At 49.2% G+C, this 16,160-nt stretch overlaps 1 protein-coding gene across 3 annotated transcripts in view; it reads left to right on the forward strand.

Moving 5' to 3' along the window:
• SLTM (SAFB like transcription modulator) overlaps positions 1-16,160 on the forward strand; it is a 362,439-nt gene that overhangs the window by 50,143 nt on the left and 296,136 nt on the right. For 2 of the 3 annotated variants that reach the window (XM_033919728.1, XM_033919731.1), the window contains exons 4-5: positions 7,215-7,379; positions 7,542-7,589. In XM_033919728.1, coding sequence (XP_033775619.1) covers positions 7,215-7,379; positions 7,542-7,589 — 213 coding nt within the window. The remainder of the gene's footprint in view (positions 1-7,214; positions 7,380-7,541; positions 7,590-16,160) is intronic. The other variant, XM_033919730.1, reaches the window with a different exon arrangement.

Consider the following 16,160-nt stretch of genomic DNA (forward strand, 5'->3'; position numbering starts at 1 on the left):
ATTTCAGACTCCTAGGTAGTTTCCTTCTGCCGCAGTGCTTAAGCAAAGTTGGCGTTTTAGGTCGTACGAGGTATTCGTAGATCGATTGCTTTTGTTCAACCACCCCTAGCTCCTGACAAAATTGAGATAGATCCAAAAATTTTTTTGCAGAGTTTTATTTGAGACCCTAGACAACACCCTTGTAAAATTTGGTTGGATTTCAAGAAGGGTCGAGTGTGGGCGATTTTCAGTATTGGTCCACTTGACATGAAATGACACCTATGCCATATACATCTCTCTTAGAGTGCTCAACAGCAATAGCTTTTGTTTTTTTTTTATCTCGACTCCAGGGCACATTCTGCTGAATTCGTCATCTTCAGATGAGTACTTTTGGCAGTTGCTTGCCAACTTTGGGATAGGCAAGGCACAAATACTAATATTTGTGTGTCACGCACACCTAAACAGGCTCTAGGCGCCTTGAAGAAGGAAACGGAGGTGAGGGTAAAGAGGGAGGATGGAAATACCCTGCTTTTCCTTGACTCTTCCTGTCGTCTTTACCATATATTCTGAAACTCCAAACTCTGTTAACATAGAAACATAGAAATAGACGGCAGATAATGGCCATGGCCCATCTAGTCTGCCCACCCCAATGACCCTCCCCTACCTTTCTCTGTGAATAGTTCCCACGTGTCTATCCCATTTGGCCTTAAAATCAGGCACGTTGCTGGCCTCAATAATCTGAAGTGGAAGACTATTCCAGCGATCAACCACCCTTTCAGTGAAAAAGAATTTCCTGCTAAGTCTAACAAATACCAACTGAGTACCTCAGCCCAAGCTCCATCCCTGACCCCACCCCCATTACTAATTGTAATGCAATTTCTTCCATTCATTTTTCATGTACACACAATATAATCTTATTAATTCATAACAGTAACCACAAAATGAAAAAAAAAACCCACAAAACATACTGTATGCAGAGAAAATGTTAATTATCATTTATATTTGTTTTATTTTTCAAAGCGGTCAAGGCAGATGACTTTAAAATATGCAATGTCACCTCAGTAACAACTATAGAAAAGTAGACAAATATAGTGCAAAATATAGACAACAGATTATAAATTCTCAAAACTGACACATTTCGATCACTAAATTGAAAATAAAATAATTTTTCCTACCGTTGCTGTCTGGTGATTAAATTAGTTTCTGGTTGGACTTTCTTCTGACTGTGCATCCAACATTTTTTTTATCTTTCTGCCTCCTGCATGCTTCCTCTCCAGACGTCATTTTCTTCCCCAACCAACATCTCTCTCTGTGCCTCCATGACTCCAACTTTTCTTCCTCTCTCCTCCACCCCTATTGACAACATGTCTCCCTCTCTCTCCCTCCTCTGTTATGATCTTGCATCTCTCTGTTCTACCTCAGGGTCTCTTCTCCCCCCCCCCCCCCCGTCTCTTCAGTCTGCATCTCCCATAGTCCAGCATCTGCCCCTTTGGTCCAGGCCTCTGTCTTTCTTCTGCTTACAACACCCTGCCCCATCCCATGTCCAGCATTTGTTCTCCTTTCTTCCAGGTGTTTCTCTACCTCTCTCTCTCTCCCTCCCTTCCCCCCTCCCTGGTACAGAATCTTTGCACCTCTCTGCAATCTCTCTCTTCCCTCTATACACCCCCAAGTCTAACATCTGCCCCTCTTCTGCCTCCCCTTTTGTTTCTGGTTTTTCCCTCTCTCTCTCTTCCTTCTGCTAACATTTTGAGTCCTCCCACCTTTGATCCAGGTCTTTCTGTCTCTCACTCTCTTTGTCTTCCCCCTCCCCCAGGGCCTGGCATCTCTCTCTCTCCTCTGTTCAGGGTGTTTCTCCTCTCTACCCTCTCTAGTCCAGCATCTGCTCTGTCTTCCCCCTCCCTTTTGATTCAACTCTGCTTTCCCCGCCACTCCTCAAGGTCCTTTTCTGTCCCCACCCCCGGTATCCAGATCTAGGGTCTCTGAGTTTTCCATTTGATAGCTTTTGACTGATTTGCTCAGCATATTGGGAGGTGCTATACTCGCAATCACAGTAGTCTCTCTTGTAGACCAATAAATGCAAAAGGGTTAATTACTTGCCCCAATCCCGTTTCACAATGTATTAGGTAGAATTGTGCTTTTTTGTCAAATCCAGTTTAATGGTTGGAAGATGAACATTCCCTACATATCCATCTTCCTGGTGCATTTCCCGTTCTCTACTTTGGGATTCATAACTGTTAATGCAGAAGCTAATTGTGCTGAATCCTAATGATATTGCTGAAAACTTGAAAATCTGTTTTGCTGGGCTTCTTCTGTTTAAGGTAAACATGCCTGATGCAACTTTGATATTGCAGCCTGCTGCCCACCGGGGCCCTCACAATAGGCGGGGCCTTACCTCCGCTGCTTCCCCGCCTTTACTCCTTCACCTGATGGTGCATAGCATTGATGTTGCAGCCTGCCACCCACCGGGGCCCTCACGACAGGCTGGGCCTTACCTCCGCTGCTTACCCGCCCCTTCTCCTTCATATGACGGTGCATAGTGTTCCAGGCCGCGCACCAACCCTTTTCCCCGCCCCTACTTATCAGTGAGCAGGGAGGGGTAATTTGCATAGTATTCGAGGCCGCGCGCCACAAACGCTATGCAAATTACTCCTCCCTGCTTATGGTGAAGGAGTAGAAGTGGGGAAGAGGGTTGGTACGTGGCCTGGAACGCTACGTAAATTACCCCTCCCTGCTTACGGTGAAGGAGTAGGGGCAGGAAAGAGGATTGGCGTGCGGATTCGATGCTAGTGGTGGGATTAGCAGGGCTGCATCTGTGGATGCAAGATACCAGCTGGGCACTCCCCTAAATTAGCTGGGCGGAGCGCCCGCCTAAAACACGCAAGGGAGAACACTGGTTTAGGTATTAAATATGGAAAGAGAGGCTACAAGTCTACAGTGGCTTGTTAAACTTTGACCCTAATTTTTGGCGTTATGTCCTAGCATTGAAAAACAATCTTTTTTTAGGGGTATGAAAAGTGCATCTAGTAGAGTTGGTTTGAAAATTTTTTTTAGATGAGTTGTTTTTTTGTTTTTTAAGGTAAACAATTTCAACTTAGTTAATCTCACTTTAAATTTTGTGATTTTTTGACAAACTTCAAAAATTTAGTATTTTTAAACCAGCTCTTATTTCCCCTTATATAGGCTGCGGCCTATATATAATAATAATAATAATTTTATTTCTTATATACCGCTGTACCGTGAGGTTCTAAGCAGTTTACAGTAGAAACAGAAGAAATGCAATAAGTAAGATTAATTAAGATGAAGAGAAAGTACTTAGAGTTCCCTGACTGTCCCAAAGGCTCACATTCTTGCTAAAGTACTTGAGAAGAATAAATTAGTTAGGTTATAAACATAGAGTAGAAGAAGGTAGGAAAACAGTTCATAGGAAAATTAATTTCGAATACATTATACATTATATATTGTTCAAGGTGTAATACAAATTATAGGAATTACCAAAAGAATTGCGTAATAAAGATTATCTAGATAAATTACATAACAGTGATTTGTGTACATTACATGGTGTGGTAGAGGATTCAATATATATATGGGTTTTAGAAACCCGTGTATGGGGCGCGGTCTAGTTAAATGGGGCGGCCTATGTATGGACTTTACATCATCCCCCCCCCCACCACCTTTTATCAGGGTCCCCTGGAAGGCGGAAAGCGAGTCTCCAGCGGTGCAGGGCAGCCGTAATCTCTTCAACATCCGGTCTACCCCCGCACCACTTGCTGAGTGACTGACGTCAGTTCTTGTGAGTCCTGCAAGAGCTGATGGCCATTCAGCAGGTGGTGCGGTGGCAAGCCGGATGCCAAAGAGATCGCGGCTTCCCTACACCGCTGGAGATTTGCTGTCCAGGGGGGTTCTGATAAAAGGTACCGGGGGTTGGGGGATGATGTTAAAAGGCAGGGAAGGTACCGGAAGATAAGCCGTGGCTTATACTATGGGGTGGCTTATCTTCTGGTTTTTAAACATAGGCCTATGCAGAGGGATGGCCTATATGCGGGGAAATATGGTATTTGAGAAGTCATTTCATAAGATAGACAAAAAATTTATGGATATAGTTTTGTAAGAGGCGCCACAGAAGGCAAAACTTTGAAATTTGTTAGCGCGTCCATTTTTTCAGTCCATTATGAGTCTTTATGTATAGCAGTTTGAAAAAATGAAAATTGTAAAATTTTTGTATAAGATCACCCAGTTTAATTTTTTTGCTTATATAACCAAGGAAATACTTTTGACTTTTGTGAAAATTTTGCAAGATTACTGTACATTGTTGCAGTATGGTATCAAAAAAAAGTATCTATCTCCACTGTCAAATCTTTAAACTTTACCAGTTAGATTATCTAAGTAAGATTCAGCATAAAAAGTTTTTAATGAAAATCCATGATGGGGAGGTGGGGCAAGATTTCTAAAATTAGACCACTTAACATAGAATGACCCTTCTGACCAGAGGCAGAGGCCTACTTGTCATGGTGGCTCCCTTCTAGTTGAGACTTACTATCCCTTTCCTCTGCATGTCTACCTCTGGCCCTACTCAGTGGGTCTTTATCTCCGTGGATATAAGTCTTTGGTTGAGGAGATCACTGTCTAGGTTGTATGGCTTGGGGCCCTTGGTCCATTAGCTATCCAGAGGCCTTGGTGGTATGTCTGGCCTTGCTTGAATTTTGGCTGCTTCTAGAAGGCATTGTGGTTAGTGATGGAAAATGCCACAGTAGTAGCATATATCAAGCAGGGGGCTACCTGGAGTCAGGTGGCGAATCTGCTGGGGAAAGACTCATCTGTGGGCAAGGATAATGTGCAGGTGGACTTTCTCAGCCACACTTGCCTGGATCCAGGGTGTGGCTGCTGGGGCTTATTCTGGACTTCTAAGGGCCCCTTGCTCTTTGACTTTACAGTGACATGGAACAATGAAGTCAGGTCGCTTCAATCAGGAGGGATCTGGCTTCTCAGGGACTCGATTCTTTGATTCAACTAGCCAAAAGCCAGAGGCCTTTTTGTCTTCTCTCTGTGGCCCCTCATAGGGTGCCTTCTATACAGGTTTGCATGGTTGCTATATCTGATTTTGCTAGTGGCTCCATATTGGCCCCACAAACAGTGGTATGTAGATTGCCAGCATCTTCGCATGGAGTACCAGTTTCCACTACACAGAACAGGTAGAAATCGAAGACATGATTCCTTTTTGGCTTACAGTTTAGCTGTTGAAAGAAGGTACTTAGAGAGGTGAGGGTACTCTTATTGCGGTGATTCTGTGCTGCTTCATTCTCACTAGGCCTTTGTTAGGATCTAGTGCATTTTTGAACTCTGTTGTTGGGAGTATGTTTTGTCTCCTTGTAGGGTTGAGGTTCTCGATATTTTGGAGTTTTTACAGCAGATCCTCAACCATGGGTTTGTCTTAAGCTTCCTAAAGGTTCAGGTGACAGCAATCTTCATTTTCTAGGGAAAAGTTAATGGCATATCTCTGGCCTTGCTTAGAGAGGTAATGTGGATTCTGAAGAGGGTGGCACATGAGTCCTCTGCTTTAGCCTTTCTTCTGTTGTGGGATCTCGGTCTGGTACTCAAGGGACTACCTTAGTATCCAGTTGAGCCTTTTGCCTCCATTAAGGATCTCAAACTTTAAAGGTGGATTTTGGTGGCCTTGGATGGTCTTGGAGCTCCAAGCTCTTTCATGTTGTGACCTTTCTTGAGGATTCTGTGTCCTTGTGGACAGTCACTTTTTCTGCCAAAGGCAGTTTCTCCTTTCTGTAAAAATCAGGAGATTTTGTTTGCTGCTCTTTGTGGAGGAGGGTTTGGTGATCCCAAATTGGAGACACAAGCTAGACATTTGGAGGACTTTTTTCTTTTATACATAGAGATGAATGAATTTTTTTTTCTGACAACTTTTTTTTTTATTTTTTAGGATTAAGCAGCCTTAAAGACCTCCATTGCAAGATGGATTAAGGCAGCTATTGAATTTGCCTACATCAGGGGTGTCAAAGTCCTCTTCGAGGTAGAGAGTTGCGCGGGGACAGAAATCCCACCCATCCCCACCCGTCCCCGCCAAAGTCCCACCCGTCCCCGTGAGGACTCCCACCCGTCCCCACCCGTCCCCGCGAGGAATCCCTCCGTCCCCACCCGTCCCCGCGAGGAATCCCTCCGTCCCCGCCCGTCCCCGCGAGTATTGAAGCTGCTGTAAGAGGTAATTTAGATTCGCGGCTACAGGGCAGGGAGGTTTGTCGGCCGGGCCTGTTGTCGGTCGATCGGGGGACCTGACCAGCTGTGCACATTCTTCGGGGCGGACCGCCCCCTCCCCCCTCTTTCGTTCGCCATTGCCTTCTTCCTACCTGCCCTGCCGCACACAGCCGACCGGAAGTCTTCCTGATGTCAGCGCTGACGTCGGAGGAAGGGAGGGCTTTGCTTAAGCCCTCCCTCCGATGTCAGCGCTGACATCGGGAAGACTTCCGTTCGGCTGTGTGCTGCGACAGTGCAGGTAAGGAGGAGAAGACTACCCTCGCGGCTCGAATGCAGTGCACTGCGATCCAACCCCGCAGGAACCCCGCGATCCTCGGAGGCGTCCCCACGGGATCCCCGCGACCCTAGGGGGCGTCCCCACGGGATCCCCGTGACCCAAAGGGGGAACCCGCGGGTCCCGCGGGATTCCCGTCATCCCCGTTCCCGTGCAGTTCTCTACTTCGAGGGCCGCAATCCAGTTGGGTTTTCAGGATTTCCCCAATGAATATGCATGAGATCTATTAGCATACAATGAAAACAGTGCATACAAATGGGTCTCTGTTGCAGACAAGAGAGAAATTTCCTTATTTTATATTTTGACGCTTCCCTTGTATATGCAGAATAGCAAGTGCCACTTTGTGTTTTTATTCACTTGCTGCTTGTAATGGTTAGGGCACAGGTGCATTCTGAAGGGACTTTTTGTTTGGGTAGATGCATACTGTAATTCTCCAGAGGGTGCCACAGCATATCTAGTGATGTCACTGGTAGAATTCAGTCTTTGCTCTATCTCCGCCTGCTGGTAGAAAGAAATAACACATTTGTGCAGAACAGTTTTTTGCTGACTGAAAAAAAAAAATCAGGTAAGATTATATATCATTCTCCTTTAACATTTAAATTCCATTAGGAAAACAGAATTATGCAATTTAGAAACAACATTGTAGATGATTCTTAGCTAATGCCCCTTCAGTAATACCAAGCATTAACATTAAAAGGAAAGTGAATTGGAAGGTCAAGATGCAAGTGATCAAGATGGAAATGAAGACCAGAAAGATGATGATGAAAATGAAGAAAATGGAAGTTCTGCTTCAGCGCTGCCCCCTGATGAAGAAAAAAGTGATTCAGTGAAACATGCAGAGAATATGAAAGATGGCCAGGAGGTGAAACTTCAATTTTCCTCTTATTTTTCCAGAATTCAAGTTAATGCTAAAAATCTTTTACATATATCCTTTGAATTTCGCTGTGTATGTGTAATTTACTTCAGAAATTGATGCATATATTTAAGTTCAGCTAGGTACATTATTTTTTTTTCTTTAATGTAGGAAAATCAAGTTGAAGAATCAAAAGATGAAAGCTTTCTAACAGCTGATGTAAGTTTTTTCTAGCTACTTTAAACTTTGATTTCAGAAACAAAAAAGGTAAATGATAATTTACTGTTCATATGGCATAGAACTTTTGGAGAGATAAGTGAAGCAATTGATACTGATGAATATTTATATTAAGAGGCAGAACACATGTGGTACTAAACGTATAGCTTTTTTTAATGACTATTAAACGGGATGTTACCACTGCTCGTCTTTTAAACTTTTTAAGTGTTGATTCTTAAGCTAAAACAGTTTGGAAGTACTATTGCAATACATAGAGATCAATATAGCTGGGTTAGTAAATATGAAGATGAGGCTATTTGAACAGATTAAACTTCCACAAATGCACAGGGGTCTTTGAGATGAAAAAATCCAATTTTGAGTGCTGTCCCTGCTAAGATCATACATAACTGTTTTTTTTTTGGCAAATGGTGGCTTACCATTACCCTTCTATTCTGTTGGAGAGCTATGTACTATTTTCTTTGACAAATGGTGGCCTGCCATTGCCCTTTTGTTCTATTGGAGAGCTATGTGCATTATTTTACTTAAGTAGTCTATATAGATATGTGTATGTACGTATGTATGTGTATATCTATATAGATAGATAGTCCAACCTCAGTTTACGAGTAATGCAGTTTGCGAGTTTTGCAAGATGAGCAAAACACTTGCAAATCGTGCCTCGCAAACTGAGCGTTGACTCGATTTGTGAGCCCTGACAACCGGCATTGCCCCCTGCCCATGAGCCCCCTCTAATGAGATTCTCGGAGAGAGCAGGAGCCAGAAGACCTTGAGTATGCGCAGATGCTCAAGGCCCAGATCAGCGGCAAAAGGCAGGCTCTTCTGGCACCTGCACGTCCTGTGGGTTGGTGCTGCGTGCTGGTGCCAGATTGCAGTAAGGGTTTGGGCAGGCGGGTGATGCTAGTTCTCAGGGGTGGGGGCTCACGGGGGGGAGGGGGTGTTTCTGGTTCTCAGGGGGGGGTGTATGTGTGGAAGTGCACTTGTGGCTTTGGGAGTAGGGTGGAATTGAGCAGTGCCAGTGGCCTTGTGTGGGTGGGGGGGGGGGATGTTGTGAAGCCAATCAAGTGTTTATCCCAGGACAAGCAGGCATGATATTCTCACATGTGGGTGACGTCATCTACGGAGCCCCGATGCGGAAGCATTTTCAAGCAAACTTGATTGAAGATTTAAGTTTGCTCTGCTGCTCCACGCATGCGTGCCTTCCTGCTCCACTAGGGGGTGCATCCCCTCGTGGTCTCCAGTTCAAAATTTTCCGCGAGCCTAGAAGCCGTGTTTTTCAGGCTCTGCCCCAACTGCCTTCTAGCACCGCGATTTTTTCTTGTTTTTTCACGATTAAGTCGCTGTGCACGAATTCTTTACCTTTTTACTTGATTCCTGCTTCGTTTTCAACGACCCGGAGGCTCCCGGGTCCCCGTGGCCGCGTGGCTAATCGAGCCGCGGCTACTTTCGATTTAATGTCCCGGCCTTTGACCGGCTTTAAAAAGTGCACCCGGTGCGAGCGGCTTCTTTCTCTCACAGATCCGCATCGCCGGTGCATCCTCTGTCTGGGGGCGGCTCATCCAACCGACTCCTGCCCCCAGTGCGCTATTTTCCAAAACCGGGCCCTCCGCCGAAGAAAAGCCCGCATGGCGGATCTCTTCACCCCGGACCAACCCTCCGCCTCGGCCTCGAGGTCGGCCCCGGCCTCGGCCCCGGCCTTGACCTCGGCCCCGGATACCTCAGCATCGCCTCGAGACTCGACCCCGAAGTCCTCGGGACAACAGAAAGCCTCGGCTCTGGGTAAGTCCCCTCTTCCCTCTTCAGGTTCTGTAACAGCGAAGAAGCCAGCCTCGGGGACAACGGCGACGCATGGCGGAAGCCCCATGCTTACAGCCCCATCTAAGCCCTCCAAGCCTTCGGGCCGTGCCTCCACCACACGGGAATACTCTGATACGAGGTCGCCCCCGGTGGAGCGCACCGAGGCAGTGGACATGCCTTCGATGCTGTCCGTGCCCGTCTTCCAGGACCTACTCCGAGCGATGATTACGTCGGAGCTGTCCACTGCAATGGCCCAATTTCAATCGGCCTCGACCTCGAATGTGCCAGACCAGCCTGAGCCTCACACCGAACAACCTCGAGGAAAGGTGCGCAATCCTCGCCGCATCCCATCCTCCTCGGACTCCTCGCCGAGACGCCCGAGACGTTCCCCCTCCGCAGACCAACGAGGGGCAAAACGTCGGGCTAGAATGACAGAAACCTCGAACCGCCGTACCTCCAAGAAGGCCCGAGGTTCACCAACTCTACGAGGCCGTTCTCCCACACCTCGTACGGGACCACTAAGGGTGGCTGAGTTATCACTCTCCAACCCGCGCATCCTCCGAACTCCCCCTTGGACGTATTCTCCGAGGGAGTCCGGATCGAGGTCACCAATCCGACATCGATCGGTACCCCTAACCCCGGCATCGTCTCCGAGGGGCTCCTCGAGACGCCGAAGATCGACAACCCCGGAACACTCTCACAGTGCTTCCCCAGTCTCGGAGCATGGATCAGAGCATGAACCTCGATACTCGAGGGAAGCCTCCTTATCCTTCTCCACCCGACGAAGGTCTCGTTCCCCGACCCCGCACGGGGCCCCGGGGACATCTCGCCCATCCTTCACTCGCTTTGCCCAAGACATGGGCCACGCATTGGACTTAGACCTCCAGTCCGACTCCAGATACTCTAAGGAGTACCTGGCGGAGCTGGATATACCATCACTGCCCAGAGAGTCCCTTCGCTTATCCACCTAACCCGGTACTTCCAACAGGCCTTCTTCAGGAACCTGGAGACCCCCTACATGGTCACGGCCGTACCCTCCAAAATGGAGGCCAAGTACCGCACAGTACCTTACCCGGGATTCGAGCAACCACAGCTCTCCCACCAATCGCTGCTAGTGGAATCCTCCTTGAAAAAGGCTCACCCGTCCCGGGTCTCAGCAGCGGTCCCCCCAGGCCGAGAAGGCCGAACCCTGGACAAGTTCGGCAGGAGACTATACCAAAACGCAATGATGGCCTCTAGGGTGCAAAGCTACACTTTCACCTTCACATCATACCTCAAACACCTCATTGGACTATTGAGAGCCTTTGAGACTGACTTCCCGGCCTCCCGGCAGGGAACGTTCGGCCTGCTTTTAGAGTCCCTCTCCAACCTGCGCCTTCATCTATTCCACGCGGCCTACGATGGCTTCGAACTCTCCTCCAGAGAAGCAGCCTTCGCTATCGCCATGCGCCGACTAGCTTGGCTGCGCCTGGTCGACATGGACCCCAACTTACAGGACCGGTTGGCTAACCTCCCCTGCGTGGGAAAGGAATTGTTCGATGACACTATCGAGGCGGCGACAAAACGCCTCTCCGAACATGAACGCTCGTTTGCCTCCCTTGTCCGGCAAAAGCCCAAACCGCCAGCGTCCAGGCCATACAGGGCCCCTCCACGCCGCTACCCACAAAAGTCCACCCCTGCTTTCTCGCGGCCCCCACCCAGACGTCCGCAAGCCCACCACAGGGCCATGCCCAAGTCTCAACCGCCCGCGACCACCAAACCATCCCCGTCCTTTTGACGGGACACGCGGAAGGGGGAGGGCCCCCTCCGCCATAGTCCCAGGCCGCCTTCCCATCGGGGGTCAACTCAAAGCCTTTTACCCTCGCTGGGAACAACTCACGTCGGACGCATGGGTCCTTGGCGTGATCTCATCAGGGTACTCTCTCAACTTTCGGACCATTCCCCCAGACAACCCCCCAAGGAATTGCCCTCCCAACCGGACTCAGCTACCCCTACTCCTCTCCGAAGCTCGAAACCTGCTTCGCTTGAGAGCAGTGGAGAAGGTTCCCCCCGACCAACGGGGGAAGGGCTTCTACTCCCGTTACTTCCTGGTACCGAAAAAAACGGGAGACCTACGCCCAATACTGGACTTGAGACGCCTCAACAAATTCCTGGTACGGGAAAAGTTTCGGATGCTCTCACTACCAACACTCTACCCCCTGATCGACGAGGGCGACTGGCTCTGCTCCCTCGATCTCAAGGAGGCGTACACACATGTCCCAGTGCACCCCGCTCACCGCAAGTTCTTGCGTTTCCAGGTAGGGGACTGGCACCTACAATACCGAGTCCTCCCCTTCGGACTAGCATCATCACCTCGGGTCTTCACCAAGTGCCTCGTGGTGGTAGCAGCAACCTTACGTTAGTAAGTCTGAGCCGAAGGATCTCCCTGCTGACCTCGGTATCAGCTCGACAGATGATGACCCTCCTGGGCCACATGGCCTCCACTGTCCATGTCACACCCTTCGCCCGCCTCCATCTGAGAATCCCTCAATGGACCCTGGCGTCTCAATGGCGTCAAGACCGGGACCCGATCGACCACTCCGTGACAGTGACTCCTTCATTGCAACGATCGCTACGCTGGTGGGCCGACTCTTCAAATCTTTCCAAAGGTTTGCTCTTCCTCACCCCACCCCACAGCAAGGTACTCACCACGGACTCGTCGGAGTACGCTTGGGGAGCCCATCTGGACGGCCTACGCACCCAAGGAATGTGGTCAGCACAAGACCGTCGCTGCCACATCAACGTGCTAGAACTTCGGGCCATCTACCTCGCAGCTATAGCCTTCCAACATCTGCTCCACGACCGAGTGGTTCTCATCCGAACCGACAACCAGGTAGCGATGTACTACGTAAACAAACAAGGGGGGGACAGGGTCTTGGCCCCTTTGTCGGGAAGCCCTGCGCCTCTGGAAATGGGCAATCTCCAACAACACCTTCCTTCGAGCGGTGTACATACAAGGAGAACAAAACTGCCTGGCGGACAGACTCAGCCGCCTCCTCCAGCCACACGAGTGGTCACTACACTCGCAGATCCTACGAGGAGTTCGAACAGTGGGGAACGCCTCAAATAGACCTGTTCGCGTCCCCTCACAATCACAAGCTGCCTCTCTTCTGCTCCCGGATATACTCCCCGGACCGGCTCGAGGCCGACGCCTTCCTCCTCGACTGGGAGGGAAGGTTCTTGTACGCGTTCCCGCCGTTTCCTCTGATACTGCGGACGCTTGTCCACCTGAAAACAGTACAAGCCACCCTGATCCTAATTGCCCCTCGCTGGCCACGCCAGCCGTGGTTTTCCCTGCTACTTCAACTTAGTGTCAGAGATCCACTGCCTCTGCCTCTGTTTCCCTCTCTACTGTCACAGGGCCAGGGTTCACTGTTACATCCCAATCTTCAGTCTCTTTATCTGAATGCTTGGTTTCTCTCCCCCTGACTGCTCTCCCCGTGTCTCAATCAGTCAAGGAGATATTGGAGGCCTCTAGAAAAACCTCGACGAGAACATGCTACTCCCAAAAGTGGACCAGATTCTCAACCTGGTGCTCCTCCCACAGCCAGGACCCGGTGTCGATCCCCTTCCCCCTGGTCCTCGACTATCTACTTCAACTATCTCATTCCGGCCTAATGACCAACTCCATTCGAGTACACCTCAGTGCGATTGCGGCCTTTCATCAGCCCTTGGAAGGGAAAGCCCTCTCGCTCCATCCCTTAGTCACTCGCTTCATGAAGGGTCTGCTGAACGTCCACCCCCCTCTCAAACCTCCCCCGGTGGTTTGGGACCTTAACGTGGTTCTGGCTCAATTAATGAAACCACCATTTGAGCCACTAGACAAATGCCATCCAAAATTCCTCACTTGGAATGTAATTTTCTTACTCGCGTTCACGTCCGCACGGCGGGTTAGTGAGCTACAAGCGCTGGTAGCGGACCCACCCTTCACGGTATTCCATCACGACAAGGTGGTATTCCGCACCCATCCAAAGTTTCTACCTAAAGTAGTGTCTGATTTCCATCTCAATCAGTCCATCATCTTACCCGTGTTTTTTCCCAAGCCCCACTCTCACCCCGGAGAAGTGGCGCTCCACACTCTTGACTGCAAAAGAGCGTTGGCCTTTTACCTCCAACGCACTCAGCCACACCGGAAAGTCCCACAACTGTTTCTGTCCTTCGACCCAAACCGGTTAGGCCACCCAGTTTCCAAACGCACCTTGTCCAACTGGTTGGCCGATTGCATCTCCTTTTGCTACGCTCAGACTGGTCTCGCGCTGCATGGTCGAGTAACGGGACACAAAGTCCGAGCAATGGCAGCCTCCGTAGCTTTCCTCAGGTCCACACCTATTGAGGAAATCTGCAAGGCTGCCACGTGGTCTTCGGTTCATACCTTCACCTCCCACTACTGTTTGGACTCCCTGTCCAGAAGCGATGGCCGGTTCGGCCAATCGGTATTGCGAAATCTATTTGCTTAAATTGCCAACTTCCCTCCATCCCTCTTCAGTAAGCTTGGAGGTCACCCACATGTGAGAATATCATGCCTGCTTGTCCTGGGATAAAGCACAGTTGCTTGCCGTGGCAGGTGTTGTCCAGGGACAGCAGGCATATATTCTCACAACCCACCCACCTCCCCGAGGTTGGCTTCTTGGCTAGTTAAGTGAACTGGAGACCACGAGGGGATGCACCCCCTAGTGGAGCAGGAAGGCACGCATGCGTGGAGCAGCAGAGCAAACTTAAATCTTCAATCAAGTTTGCTTGAAAATGCTTCCGCATCGGGGCTCCGTAGATGTTGTGAAGCCAATCAAGTGTTTCCCTTCCTATGGGGAAACTCGCTTTAATATACAAGCACTTTGGTTTGTGAGCATGCTTCTGGAATGAATTATGCTTGCAAATCCAAGGTTCTACTGTATACAGATAGTTGTGTGTGTGTGTTGGGGGGGGGGGTTTTCGGCAACAGGACAGATAGTCTTGTCCAGCAGGTTAAACACTCATTAGCCATGAGGGTTGTATAGAGCCCACTGTTCTGTCTTCATGTTCAACCTCCCATCACTCTGGGATGAGCTTCACCTCCTCGGTCTTCTCTCTACAAGCGAGGAGTAGGGAGCCTGTCTGTTCTACTCAAATTTTATCTTAATTTTCAAGGTTTTGATTAACAGGTCAGAGGATCTCTGTGCTGCATAGGATGCCAATCACCCCGGGGCATCTCTGGCTCTCAGGGATGAGGTCTGTAGCCTACAAGCACATGCCTCGCATGATTCCTTTATCCCACGACAAGCAGGCAGCATATTCTTACACATGGGTGACGTCACCAACGGAGCCCCGGCATGGACCACTTCAAAAGTGCATCGCCATTTTAAAAGTTTTAAAAAGTTTGTGATAAGCTTGCACCGTGCATGCACGAGTGCCTTCCTGTCCGACGTAGGCGCGTGGTCCATTCAGTTTCTTAATCTTTGGAGCTAAGAAGTCGCGTGTCAACGGCTGTTGAGATTTTTGTATTTCGCTGCTTTCCTGCTCTCGCGGAGTGTGACTTTGTCATTGTCACTTTCTTCCCCTTTATTTTATTCTTTTTTTCATTAAATAAAAATCAGACAAACAGAACCCCCCCCCCCTGAAAACATCAACCTTCATTTTTTCCGTCATGGCTTCTAGCCGGTGGGGGTCTCTTGTCCCACCTATGCCTCTGACTTTGATTTTGTGGATGCTCTCTTGACATCCATGTCACGCCTGCAGACGAGGTTTAAAAATTGCAGTTGTTGCGCTTAGCTCATTTCGGTTACAGATCCGCACCGTTTGTGCTTCCATTGCCTAGGGCCTGAACACCGCTTGGAGACTTGCACTCGGTGTTCTTCACTCCAGAAACAAACTTTAAAAAACAGTCTCCTTCAACAGAAGATCCTTTTCGGTGCCGCTATGGAAGGTGAGCAGGCACAACTCGCATCTACCTCGGTGCCAATCAAGACGACACCGCAGTCTATGACACCGGCGGAGTCTTCTCTGGCATCGCAACCTTCGATAGGTAAACCAGCTAAGAAGCCTCTCTCTACCCATTCCGGGACTAAGGTTACACAGGCATTGAGTCAAATTATGTCAGCTTTGAAGTCCTGCAAGCGCCCGGTGCCGATATAGGTGAGCGCCTTGACATCGGCCTCCTCATCACCGGACCGGAGTGCAGCACCAGCGATACTGGCTAAAAAAAACAAGTGGTACCGGTGCTCACTTTGAAGCAAAACATAGACCAATTGCTTCAGGAGGAACATTTTCACATGCTCGTTCCATCCCAACTCTCAACACTGCTTTCTCAAGCTCAGTCGACAGGCTTTTCCAATGGCAGTTCAGTCTCAGCCTGCAGCGGTTTCGATGGAATTGCATACTACTTCGGTACGCAGGCCTTTACCACAGTACCAACTGTCTTCCGCTCCATCTTCTCTGGAGGCAACCCCGATACGGTCTGGTAAGGCCTCTCGCAAACTGAAGAACATTGAGCCCTCAACACTGAGTCACCAGACCCGACTTCGATCCGTTCAGGACTCATCTTGTTGGGAGATTCGGACCAGGAGCCACTTACATCTGATGATGAGGACTCAGATGCTTCAACTTCTCCTCAACAGCCCATTCCAAATCCTGAATTTATCCCGGGACAAGCAGGCAGCATATTCTCTACATGTGGGTGATGTCATCAATGAAGCCGCCTAGTGGATGTTTTTGCAGGCAGACTTGCTCGAAGACCTTCAGGCTTGCGAT

The sequence above is a fragment of the Geotrypetes seraphini genome, chromosome 14, assembly GCF_902459505.1.
Source record: "Geotrypetes seraphini chromosome 14, aGeoSer1.1, whole genome shotgun sequence".
Classification (NCBI taxonomy): Eukaryota; Metazoa; Chordata; class Amphibia; order Gymnophiona; family Dermophiidae; genus Geotrypetes; species Geotrypetes seraphini.